This window comes from Acomys minous (genome assembly GCF_964271855.1).
Source record: "Acomys minous genome assembly, chromosome: 12".
Lineage (NCBI taxonomy): Eukaryota > Metazoa > Chordata > Mammalia > Rodentia > Muridae > Acomys > Acomys minous.
Window position 1 is genome coordinate 4,967,987 of NC_140493.1, and position 11,515 is coordinate 4,979,501.

Here is an 11,515-nt window from a genome sequence, read left to right on the forward strand (position 1 = left end):
CCTCGGCTCCTGCACCTCCACCTTTAGCGAATGCTCCGCATCCTCCTCTAATTCCTCCTTCCCTGGCTGGCAGGAAGTCCAGCCCACTTCTCCTCTCGGCTCAGCGATTGGCTGTTAGCTGCTTTATTGGCATACCGGGGAACAATTGCCTCCAGCTGGCTACCTCTACAGCACTGCAAAAGCCCACCATGACTCGCTCTTTTTCCCCCCTCATTTATTGAAAATAGATCATCTACTCGCATTACGTGCCCCGATCACGACTTGCCGACTCCCCCTTCCTATCCCCTCCCGTCTGCGTCACCCCCACTCTGTCTCCAACCAGAAAACACACAGGCTCCCCAGGGATAACAACAAATCAAACCATAATAAGAACGATATGATCAGATAAAACAAACCCCAACACATCAGGACAAAATGAACCCCGAAGAGCCCAAGAGAAGGCACAGGAAACAGAGACCCCCCCCATTTGTTTGCACACCCCAGAACCCCACAAAAACACCGAACTGGAAACCGTTAGCATACACACCAATGGTCTGCAGGGCAAAAAAGAGAGAAGGAAAAAAAATACATAAATAAGATAAAATAATAATAATAGGAACAACCCCCCAAATAATGAGATAACATTTAAAAAAAAAAAAAAAAGCCCCGACATGACGTTATGAGAGGAAGAACCAGCAAAGATACTGATGGCTTTGTTTCTGTTGGCCATAGATGCTGGGCGTGCAGCCCGCCCCCAGGAGCTGTCTGTGAAGTAAGATCTCTTCCCAGCCAAACCTTCATCAACTGGAGATTGCCCCTGGGTTGGGGATGGGGCCAGTGTCCACCTCCTCCTCCAGCTCCGCGACCCTGCCAGGCGCAGCCCCACGCACGCACAAGCCAGGAGCCGCCATCTCTTCTGAGTTCCCAGATGCGCTAATCCTGCTGACCCAGCTGGCCTTGCTTTCCTGCTGTATCCTGGTATCTACTCCACCCCCATGTCCCGCACGATCTGTGCCCCAGGTGAACCTAGGTAACTTTTAATTTGGAGGGCAAGATGGGAAAAATTCAGAGCTTCCAAGAATCTAAGGAATTAGTCATCTTTGTTTGTTTGTTTGAGACGGGGTTTCTCTGTGTCACCCTGGCTGTCCTGGACTCTCTTTGTGGACCAGGTTGGCCTTGAACTCACAGCGATCCACCTGCCCCTGCCTCCCGAGTGCTGGGATTAAAGGGGTGTGCTACCACACCACGTTCGGCTGGAATTGGCCATTTTGTGGGAGGCAGGTTTCAAGATACTTTCACAGTCTACAGCTGGCCAAGTATTTGGTCAAAGGCTTGCTTTTGCAGTGTCTCTTTAAGAGCACCCTAGGAACACAGAGAGAGCGTGCCCAGAGACTTGGCTTGCACTGTGTGAAAGTTCAAGACAAAGCTATTCTGTTGCCTGGGGTGCAGGCATCACACAATTCCCCCATTTTTACAGCAGGCAAGCGGTCTCAAACCATCCCTGAGCTCAGAGTAAATCTTACACAGCCCAGGTACTGCTCACATCAACAGCCAGGTCCTGGAGGCCCCTCACGGCAGAGCCGCTGGTGTCTACCCTTCACGTGCCTCTTACCAGGCAGATCCCGTGCCTTAGGATCTCTCATAACCATCTTGGCCCAGATAACATCATCAGTGATGTCATCATCTATGAGCTCTGAAAGGAAAAATGGATGAATAGGGAGGGAGACATCTCTTTCCTTGTTTTAAAAAAATTGATCATCGTTTTGGGAGACTTTTCCCCCTCTTTTCTTCCTTTCTTTCTTCTTCCTCCTCCTTTGAGACAGGGTTTCTCTGTGTAGCCCTGGCTGTCCTGGAACTAGCTCTGTAGACCAGGCTGGACTTAACCTCAGAGATCTGCCTGCCTCTGCCTCCCTGGTGCTGGGATTAAAGGCGTGCGCCACCACTCCTGGCTTTCTTGAGAAAACTGGGTCCAAAGTTTTAGAAGTCCTTTCTAGCTCTGAAAATCCCTTTCTGGATTTCCTTCCATTTTGCTCGGGTTTTCTGAGTACTAATGCAGAGCCTGTTTTCAGAGCACGCTCAGCATCTTGTCACTGTGTGGCACTGTGTGATACAGGTGTGTGTGTGTTGGACTTCAATATCTTAATAGCTGGACCTTGGTGGTCAGCCGCAGGAGGAGGAAGTGGCCAAGTAAGGGACTACACCTTGGAGGCTAGCTTCAGGATCGTGATCTGTGGTTGTACCCAGGCAGAGATGGAGGAGGGCAAGGCCTGAGGGGCGTGCTCCAGATTGCTCCAGATTGCTCCAGATTCTTCACGTTACTTCCACTCAGTAGAGTCCACAGCACATGCCTAAAACTAGATCAGTAAAAGGTTGTTTTAATTCGGGGAGCAGTGTTTTCCTCTTCGGTGGAGTTGCAGCACATGGCAATAGTGAAGAGCGGGCTGTTCGAATTTTGGTCTCTTGTTTAAACGAAGGACTCCTAGTTACCTGAGTGAGACGACTGCTCCTGTTCCCCTCGCTGATACGTCACAGCCTGACCAAAACGTGTTAGTGTTGTTCCAGCTTAGTCATGGCTTATAGCTGTAAATTTAAGCTTGGTTTTTTATATTTATTTATCTATTTTTTTCTTTCTTTTTTCTTTTCTCTTTTGTTTTGTTTTGTTTTTTGAGACAGGGTTTCTCTGTGTTAGCCTTGGCTGTCCTGGACTTGCTTTGTAGACCAGGCTGGCCTCAAACTCACAGCGATCAGCCTGCCTCTGCCTCCCAGGTGCTGGGATTAAAGGTGTGCGCCACCATGCCCGGCCTGGTGTTTTATATTTATTTAACATCATTTTGTTCTGCTATTTTATGTGTGTGGATATTTTACCTGCTTGCTGTTTGTGCCTGGTTCCTTTGGAGGCCAGAAGGATTTGAATTCTGTGGAACTGGAGTTACATATGGTTGTGAATCACCATGTGGTGGGATTTGAACCCAGGTCCTCTGAGGGCAGACAGTATTCCCTCTCTCTCTCTCTCTCTCTCTCTCTCTCAGGCTTTTTTTTTTCAAGACAGGGTTTCTCTGTGTAGCCCTGGCTATCCTGGACTTGCTTTGTAGACCAAGTTGGCCTCGAACTCACAGTGATTTCCCTGCCCCTGCCTCCCCAAGTGCTAGGATTACAAGCGTGCCCCCCCCATACATGGCTTCTTTCTTTCTTTTTTTTTTTTTTTATAGAGTTTCTCTACACATCCCTGGATGTCTGGGAACTCTCAATGTAGACTGGGCTGGCCTAGAACTCACAGAGATCAGCCTGCCTCTCTCTACCTCCTGAGTTTTGGGTTTAAAGGTGTGTACCACAATGCCCAGCATTAACACACACACACACACACACACACACACACACACACTTCAAGCTGGTTAGAGCTTACATTTTTTCATACTCTTTTGAGACTCCTGCTTCCTCAGTACAAGTGTCAGCTAACCCCTTCATGCCCGGCACTGCACTAAAGAGGAATCACACACTGCCTTCCTTGGTGTTACCAGTGACAAGTGCTGGGTTTCAGGCATGTACCACTATGTCTGGCCTATCTGACAATTCTAAGGCTCTTGTGAGTGTCCTTTTCCATCCACACTTTTGTTTAAACTCCTTAACTGACATCTTGGTTACTCTTCCGGATTTCTATAAACCTGTAAGACGTTTAAGGGTTGGCGTTCAATAGTGACGCAGACTTGTTTCCGGAGAACGGCCGGAACTTCTGCAGGCTCACCTCCTTCCACTCTGAGCAAGTGCCAGTTGTTCCTGGGCAGCTAAAAGGATGATAAACAGAGCTGACAGCAAGGCCAGTACAGTGTGAAAAGATCTTACCACCTGAATACGTTGTTCAGTCGGAAGAGTGATGCTGGCTACAGTGGCATGCTTGGGAGATACATCTAGCATCCTTCATCCACAGGCATTTCCCTGAGCCACCTGCCCTCATCCTGGGGCGATGCCACAGGAGACCTTGAGCTGACGATGTGATGGTGGTATGAGGTGTTCCACCTTGGAGAGCACCATTGGGTTCTGAGAATCCCCTAAAGCTCAGACACAGGAAAACCCTGACCAGGGCTGCCCTCCTACCCTTTCTTCCTTACCCTTCTGGACTCCCTGATTCCCTGGGAGGATCATTTCTTCTGGACAAAAGTTCAACCTCAGTATAAGACAAGGAGCTGCTGAGGTTGAGCCAAGAAGAAAGGATATGTGAGCCGGGCGGTGGTGGCGCACACCTTTAATCCCTGCACTTGGGAGGCAGAGGCAGGTGGATCGCTGTGAATTTGAGGCCAGCCTGGTCTACAAAGCAAGTCCAGGACAGTCAAGGCTACACAGAGAAACCCTGTCTTGAAAAAACAAACAAACAAACAAACAAACAAACAAACAAAAGCCACACATGGTGGCGCACTCCTTTAATCCCAGCACTCGGTAGGCAGAGGCAGGTGGATCACTGTGAGTTCCAGGCCAGCCTGGTCTACAAGGCGAGTCCAGGACAGACAAAGCTAACACAGAGAAACCCTGTCTCGAAAAACCAAAAAAGAAGAAGAAGAAAGGATAAAAGGATACACATGAAATTCTAAGGCTACAGAAAGGAAAAGGAAGTCAGGCTGGGAAAGGCATTGGTCACGTTAGGTCAAAGATCTGCCTCTGCCCCTCCTGGTGTATGGAGGGTCAAAGTGTCCAGCCCTCCTCGGCCCTGTTGTCTATTCCATCAGGGAGTAAAGGAGACACTTAGACTAGCCTCTTTGGCAAGCTTGGAGCCCCTGACCAGCCAGGGGGCTTTCGTTGGTGGTGAAACACATACAGCTTCCATCTACTTAGATCACACGCCTCCTATGGGGTCATGTGTAAGTGTGTAAATGAATGTGGGGGTGTCATAAAAATTTGACTGATTACAAACAATAAAAAATTAATTCAATTCAAATGTAAATTCCAGGTGTTTCAGACGTCACATTCTCTGTTAAATTCTTTTTTTTTCTCTTTAAGACTAGCTCACTTCCCCCTCACCCCCCGCTCCCCGTTATTTTAAGTTCATTTACCTTACATCCCGATTGTAGTCACCTTCCAGTCCCTCATCCCCTCTTCCCTGCCTCCCCTAGTCCTCAAAAAGGGGGAGCCCTCCTCCCCTATCATCAAGTCTCATCTGGACTGTCCCTATCCTCGGGGTGGGGGGCGGTGGGAGTCACCTAGTGGGCACAGGGGTGGGGGTGGGGGGTACCACAGAGACTGCCGCACCAACCAAGGATCATGCGTGGTGAGGACCTAGACCCTCTGCGCGGATGTGGACGGGCAGCACAGTCTCCTTGCGGGTCCCATAACATGGGGAAGACGGGGCTACTTCTGACTTGGGCTCTGGTGCCCACTCTGTTACACTCTTTGACTTCATTCTGTCTTTTAAAAATCATTATGTTCAAGGGCTGAAGAAATGGCTCAGCGGCTAAGAACACTGGCTGCTCTCACAGATGACGTTAGCTGACCCTCAGCATTCCCGTGGAAGCTCAAAACTTCCTGTAACTCCAGTTCCAGGAGATCCAGTGCCCTCTTCTGGCCGCCTCTGGCACTGCGCATGTGTGTCCAGTTCCAGGAGATCCAGTGCCCTCTTCTGGCCGCCTCTGGCACTGCGCATGTGTGGACAACTTTCAGGGGTTTGTTTGCTCCCACCACTGCGTTGGGATTGACCTCAGATTTTATCAGGTCAGGCTTGGAGTCAAACGCCTTTACCCAAGGAGCCATCTTTTTACATCTTTTTTTTTTTTTTTTTTTTGGTTTTTCGAGACAGGGTTTCTCTGTGTAGCTTTGGCTGTCCTGGACTCACTTTGTAGACCAGGCTGGCCTCGAACTCACAGCGATCCACCTGCCTCTGCCTCCTGAGTGCTGGGATTATAGGCGTGCGCCACCACGCCCGGCTTCTTTTTACATCTTTACTTCACTTTTCTGACCCTTGGTTCTAGGATTTGACCTCTGGTTAGGTCGGCTTTCTGGTGGTCTGTCTCTTCTTCCAGTGTCATCTCCGCCTGCTCATTCCAAGTGACAGGAGGGAAAGGCTGTGCACTATGTTTCCATGCTACAAACACCCACTCAAGGAAAGACCCTTAGTGATGAGATGATGGGGTCTTCAGACAGTCTCGAAAAGAAATGGGGGAGGGTACGCCAAGACCAAATGAGCCACAGATAAAGCCGAGGAGGGGATGGATTTAAGCATATGTTTCTTTCTTTTTTTTTTTTTTTTTTATTTATTTTGAGACAGGGTTTCTTTGTGTAGCCTTGGCTGTCCTGGACTCCCTTTGTAGACCAGGCTAGCCTTGAACTCACAACGATCCGCCTGCCTCTGCCTCCCAAGTGCTAGGATTAAAGGCGTGTGCCACCATGCCTGGCATATGTTTCTTATATAGCTGAGGCAGCCATGCACTTTGTTCAGATCCTGGGATCCAGGCCTCGGGAGCTGTTGAAGTCTATGTTTCCCGAGTCTCCTGGACTCTCGCAGTGGCATTTACAGGGGTTAGAAACAGAGCCCTGGGCACAGTGTGAGGGTGTACCCCGAAGAGGACACTGTGGCCTTCCCACGGACTATACTGTCCTGGTCCTCTGTCACATACAACTCAGGATTTTATCTTTTTTGAGGCAGGGTTTCTTTGTGCGGCCCTGGCTATCCTGGAACTCACTCTATAGACCAGGCTGGCCTTGAACTCATAGAGATGGATGGCATTGTCTCTGCCTCCCGAGTGATGGGATCAAAGGTGTGTGCCACCACGGCAGGGAGTCTGTTTTATTTTGTTTAAGAGATGGCGTCTTACCATGTCGTTCAGTCTCCCCAGACCTCTGGGGCTAAGGGCACATGTCACTACTCTTAGCTTTTGTCATATTTAAAGTCTTGAAAGAATCTCTGGTAGAGGGAGAGATATCCCTGAAAGCCAGGGCTGTTTCACAGGGTTTAGTTTATCCTTCCTTTCTCATTTAATCGCCTTTTTCCTTTCCTTTACTCTTTATTGTTCCAACATCAATGACAGGGACTAATTGGACCTCACAGTGCAGTGGCCTAATTGGTCCCCTGGGCTCTTGGCTTGAGCAGATTGAGCTTTTGGCTCTTCCCTAACTGACCTTTGTTTTCCAAGGCAAACTGCTGCTGTATACAACCCCTCTGGCGAGCACCCCTAGGGACTTTAAGGCTAAGGATTTTATTCCTTCATTTCTGAGATAGCATTTGAAGTCTGTCAGGAAATCCTACCTTAACTCTGGTTTGCAATACAATCTCTCTACCCTCCCCTCCCCCACCCCTTTCCTCTGCTTCCAACCTTAGATCTGGCAACCTTGGGTTAAGAATCTGTAAGAGGGGGCTGGAGAGCTGGCTCAGTGGTTAAGAGCGCTGCCTGCTCTTCCAGAGGTCCTGAGTTCAATTCCCAGCAACCACATGGTGGCTCACAACCATCTATGATGTGATCTGACACCCTCTTATGGCATGCAGGGTACATGCAGATAGAGCACTGCATACATAATAAATAAAATCTAAAAAAAAATCTGTAAGAGGGGGCTGGAGAGATGGCTCACTGGTTAAGAGCACTGGCTGCTCTTCCAGAGGACCCAAGTTCGGTTCTCAGTACCCACATGGTGTTAAACCCGAGAATCAGGAGAGAAAGATCAGTTTCACATTTTTTGGGGGGGGCCAAATCTGAAGCAAGCTTTAATTAAACACTGGCCAGGTAGATGGGCTCTGGCCAGGACCAACTCAGGGTTTCCAGGAAACGTGGGTGAGTTACGTTTTGCTGAGGCTCCTAAGGCCACGTTATTTTCCATCCTACTTCCTGCCTGTGTACCTCCAGCCTACATCCAATCAGGGGCACGCGTGATCCTGCCATATTTCCTGCCTATGTAGCTCCCACCCACGTGTGACCAGGCACATCTGGTTCAGATGGGCCACACAAATGTAGGACAAACAGGACTTTATTCTTCTGCTTTTTTTTTTTTTTTTAAGACAGGGTTTCTCTGTGTAGCTGTATCTGTCCTGGAACTAGCTCTGTAGACCAGGCTAGCCTTGAACTCACAGAGATCTGCCTACCTCTGTCTCTTGTATTCTGGGATTAAATGTGTGCACCATCACCATGCGGTTAGGACTTATTCTTAACTGTCTTAACTGCAGACAGAACCCTTAACTTACAAGGTCTAGTTTCCCTGTTCTGGTCTCACAATGGCAGCTCACAACTGTCTTTAAATCTAGTTCCAAGGCCTACAACACCCTCTCCTGGCTTCTCCATGGTGCCAGGCAAGAGGCACGGACATGGTGCACAGACACACATGCAGGCAAAACACCAACACATAAAACAAAAGAATCTGTCGCCCTTCCTCAGCTGGGGTTACCGCTCAGTTCCTCCTTGTATGCTTTTCAGCATTAATTCATTGAGCGTGAGTGTCCGAGAAATGTCCATGGTGCTTAGGTCCTGTCTGAGGCATGCGATTTTGATCTCTACGCAACCGCAGTGGAACGTTGAGGTTGCCTTGTTTTGTTAGGTATTTGCTTTCAACCCCATTGTCTCCATCTTTTCAGCACAATGTCCGTCTCCTGCTGACTTTGAGGAAGGGGCTAAGGTAAATTTGAGAGAGCAACCAATAGCTGCCCTGTACACCTCAGCGGGGCTGTGCCCTCAGGTGAACTGCCTCCAGAGCCTACACAGAGCCCATTTCACTTCTTGGTTCTTGAGGCTGTATACGATGGGGTTCACCATGGGGGTGAGCACAGTGTAGAGGACAGAGAAGGCCTTCCGGAGCAAGGGGGGCATGTGGTCTGTTGGGGCCACGTAGACCGCAATGAGAGTGCCGTAAAACACCCCAACCACGCTGAGGTGCGAGGAGCAGGTGGAGAAGGCTTTCTGCCTCCCGTGGCCTGAAGGTATTCTCAGAACAGCTCTCAGGATGAAGACATAGGATGTGACAATCAACAAGAATGGGGCCAGCGTAAGGCAGCCCGAGATGCCGACTCCAGCTCCCCACATGACCCACGCCTCCCCACAGAAGAGTGCTACAACCGGAGCAAAGTCACAGAAGTAGTGGTCGATGACCCTGTTGCCGGGACAGAGGGACAGAGGGGCTGCCAAGGCCAGCGTGAAGGCAGAGAAGAAGAAGCCGCTGAGCCAAGCGCCGATGGCCAGGCAGCTGCAGGACCAGGTGCTCATGAGGACAGGGTAGTGAAGGGGACGGCAGATGGCCAGGTAGCGGTCATAGGACATGGCCGACAGCATGAGACACTCAGCCGCGGCCAGCGAGGCAAACACGTAGAACTGGACCAGGCAGCTGACCAATGAGATGATGTCCCCACCTTCCAGGAAGCTCTGTAACAGCCGAGGCATGATGTTGGATGTATAGCCAATCTCTAGCAGGGAGAAATGGCAGAGGAAGAAGTACATGGGCGTGTGGAGGGTCCGACTGGAGGCCACAGCAAGCACGATGAGGAGGTTGCCGCCGACTGTTACCGCATAGATGGCCAGAAAGAGGCTGAACAAGAGGAAGCCCAGGCATTGCAGCTCCCCAAAGCCCACTAGGAGCAGCCAGGTGGTCTCGTTCCCACTGTCACCACTCATGGAGATCTGAGCCCAGGAGAGAGGAAGAGAAGCATTCATTATTGGGCAGTTACCCTACCAGGACCACACCCGATGCTTGGCTTAGTGCTTACACACCACAGCAAGTATTTCAGCTTTATTGTCTTCCCATTAACTTAAGAGAAGTCAATACCCAACAGGCTTATGGTCAGGTATCCAAGATCGCTCTGATGGGACTAGGAGCTTGCATACAGTCCTGTTCTAGAGTGCGTTTCCACAAGCTTTTTCTCAGGGTGGTGGGGGTGATGGGGGGACAGAAACACACACTTGAAGGAGCATCATACAGCAGCACGCTGTTTACCTGGTGAGGCTGGCTGAATACCAACTGCAGACGCATACCTGGTGAGCGTTTCTGGAAGGGGCGGAGTGCTGCCGTGAACAGAGGTGGTCCGTTCCGAAGTCATGCATATTCCCTGTGGCAGCAACCCGTTTCAGGCCGGATACTGGTGGGGTGGGGAGGCAGATCGGTTGGTCTTTCGCCTTGCCGTCCTGAGTTTCTTCCCCAGCACTCATGTGAAAGAGCTGTGCATCTCTGCACACCTGTATTCCCTGCACACCTGTATTCCCTGCACACCTGTATTCTCTGCACACCTGTATTCCTAGCCCTGGGGAGGGGGGAGATAAGAGGGATCCCTGGGGCTTGTTGGCCACCATTCTGGTCAACGTGAATATCTCCAGGACCAAGGAGGGACCCTGCCTACCACCAGAAAAGGTGGGAAGTGTGCATACACACACACACACACACACACACACACACACACACAGAAAGAAAGGAAGGAAGGAGGAAAGAAAGTAAGAGAGAGAGAACATCAGGCTTGGGGACCCTGAGAAAGCATCTGTGTCATCTCCTGTGAGACGCAGCATAGGTCTGAGTTAGTCTACAACCTCCTCCCCTAAGTTATGTTTACCTGGACAAGTGGTTCAGTAGCAGAGCAAGGTTGTTCACAAACTTTGTTCAGGCCCCAATCAGTTGCCAGGACCTGAAGGGTCTTTTTTTTTTGTTGTTTGTTTGTTTTTCCCACTGCTTTAGATTCCACATGCTGCTCAGATGCTAAATTGATCCCACCTCTCTGAGTTCCTCAGCGGCCTGTGCCCCGGTGTAGGCTTAGTCTCTTATTGCAGAGCTAATGCTGAACACAGGGAGGCCTTTTGGAAGGGTATCAAGTACACGAACCAGTGAATTAGCTAAGTGAGGTTCTGGTAAACCGCCACCGAAAATCATAGTCTGTAACAATTCATGCTTGGGCTAGAGAGAGGACACACTTTTGAGACAAAGCATCGCACTGTAGCCTGGGCTGGCCCAGAACTGACCATATTTAGGATGGATTTCTGGTGATTTTTTTTTTTTTTTGGTCTTCCCTTCTCAAATGCTGGGATTACAGGCACCAGTCTCCAAGCCTAGCAGAAAAGGGCATTTAAATGGGTTTTAAAGGACCAGCCCTCACTGAGGGAACATTGGGATTCTGCCACTCAAAGTTAGAATTGGAACTAATATTGAGAATAGAGACAAAAATAAAAGATATATGTGGGTGCGTGGGTGCATGTGCGAGAGAGAAGCAGAGGCAGAGAGACAGACAGACAGACAGACAGACAGACAGACAGACAGACAGAGATGAGGAGGAAACTAGCAAACCTAACTTGGCATGGAGACGACAATTTTGAAGGTAAAGATATGAACATTCTCTATCTGCAGATGGCAGCAGGAGCCGGTGGTTTTGTGTGCCTGCCGTGGCGCTGTCGGCTTATGTTGTGCAAACACACATTCATATTTCACGGTGGTGAAGAGACACGGCACGCTGAGTGTTTTCCTATGTGTTTGAACATGTTTCATATTTTACCTTCTATGTAGTAATGGTGTCTAAAGGATCCAGGAAGGGGCGTGATTTGCCAGAGAGTTGGAACAGACTAGTACAGCTGACCAACTGGATGGCTGATCTCAATCTTCT

The 11,515-nt window shown here is 49.6% G+C and overlaps 1 protein-coding gene across 1 annotated transcript; it reads right to left on the reverse strand.

Annotated features, from left to right (window-relative positions):
• Positions 1-8,254: 8,254 nt before the first annotated feature.
• Positions 8,255-9,938, reverse strand: LOC311579085 (olfactory receptor 11A1-like). The gene is made up of 2 exons (XM_084749311.1): positions 9,909-9,938; positions 8,255-9,557 (listed from the first exon to the last, which is right to left on the reverse strand). Exon 2 carries the CDS (start codon positions 9,549-9,551, stop codon positions 8,619-8,621), a length of 933 nt encoding a protein of 310 aa, XP_084605437.1. The 5' UTR covers positions 9,552-9,557; positions 9,909-9,938; the 3' UTR covers positions 8,255-8,618.
• Between the last annotated feature and the right edge of the window lie 1,577 nt (positions 9,939-11,515).

Bases quoted from the DNA above. Each gene is read 5' to 3' on its own strand.
- LOC311579085 (XM_084749311.1), bottom strand. From the start codon at position 9,551: ATGAGTGGTGACAGTGGGAACGAGACCACCTGGCTGCTCCTAGTGGGC.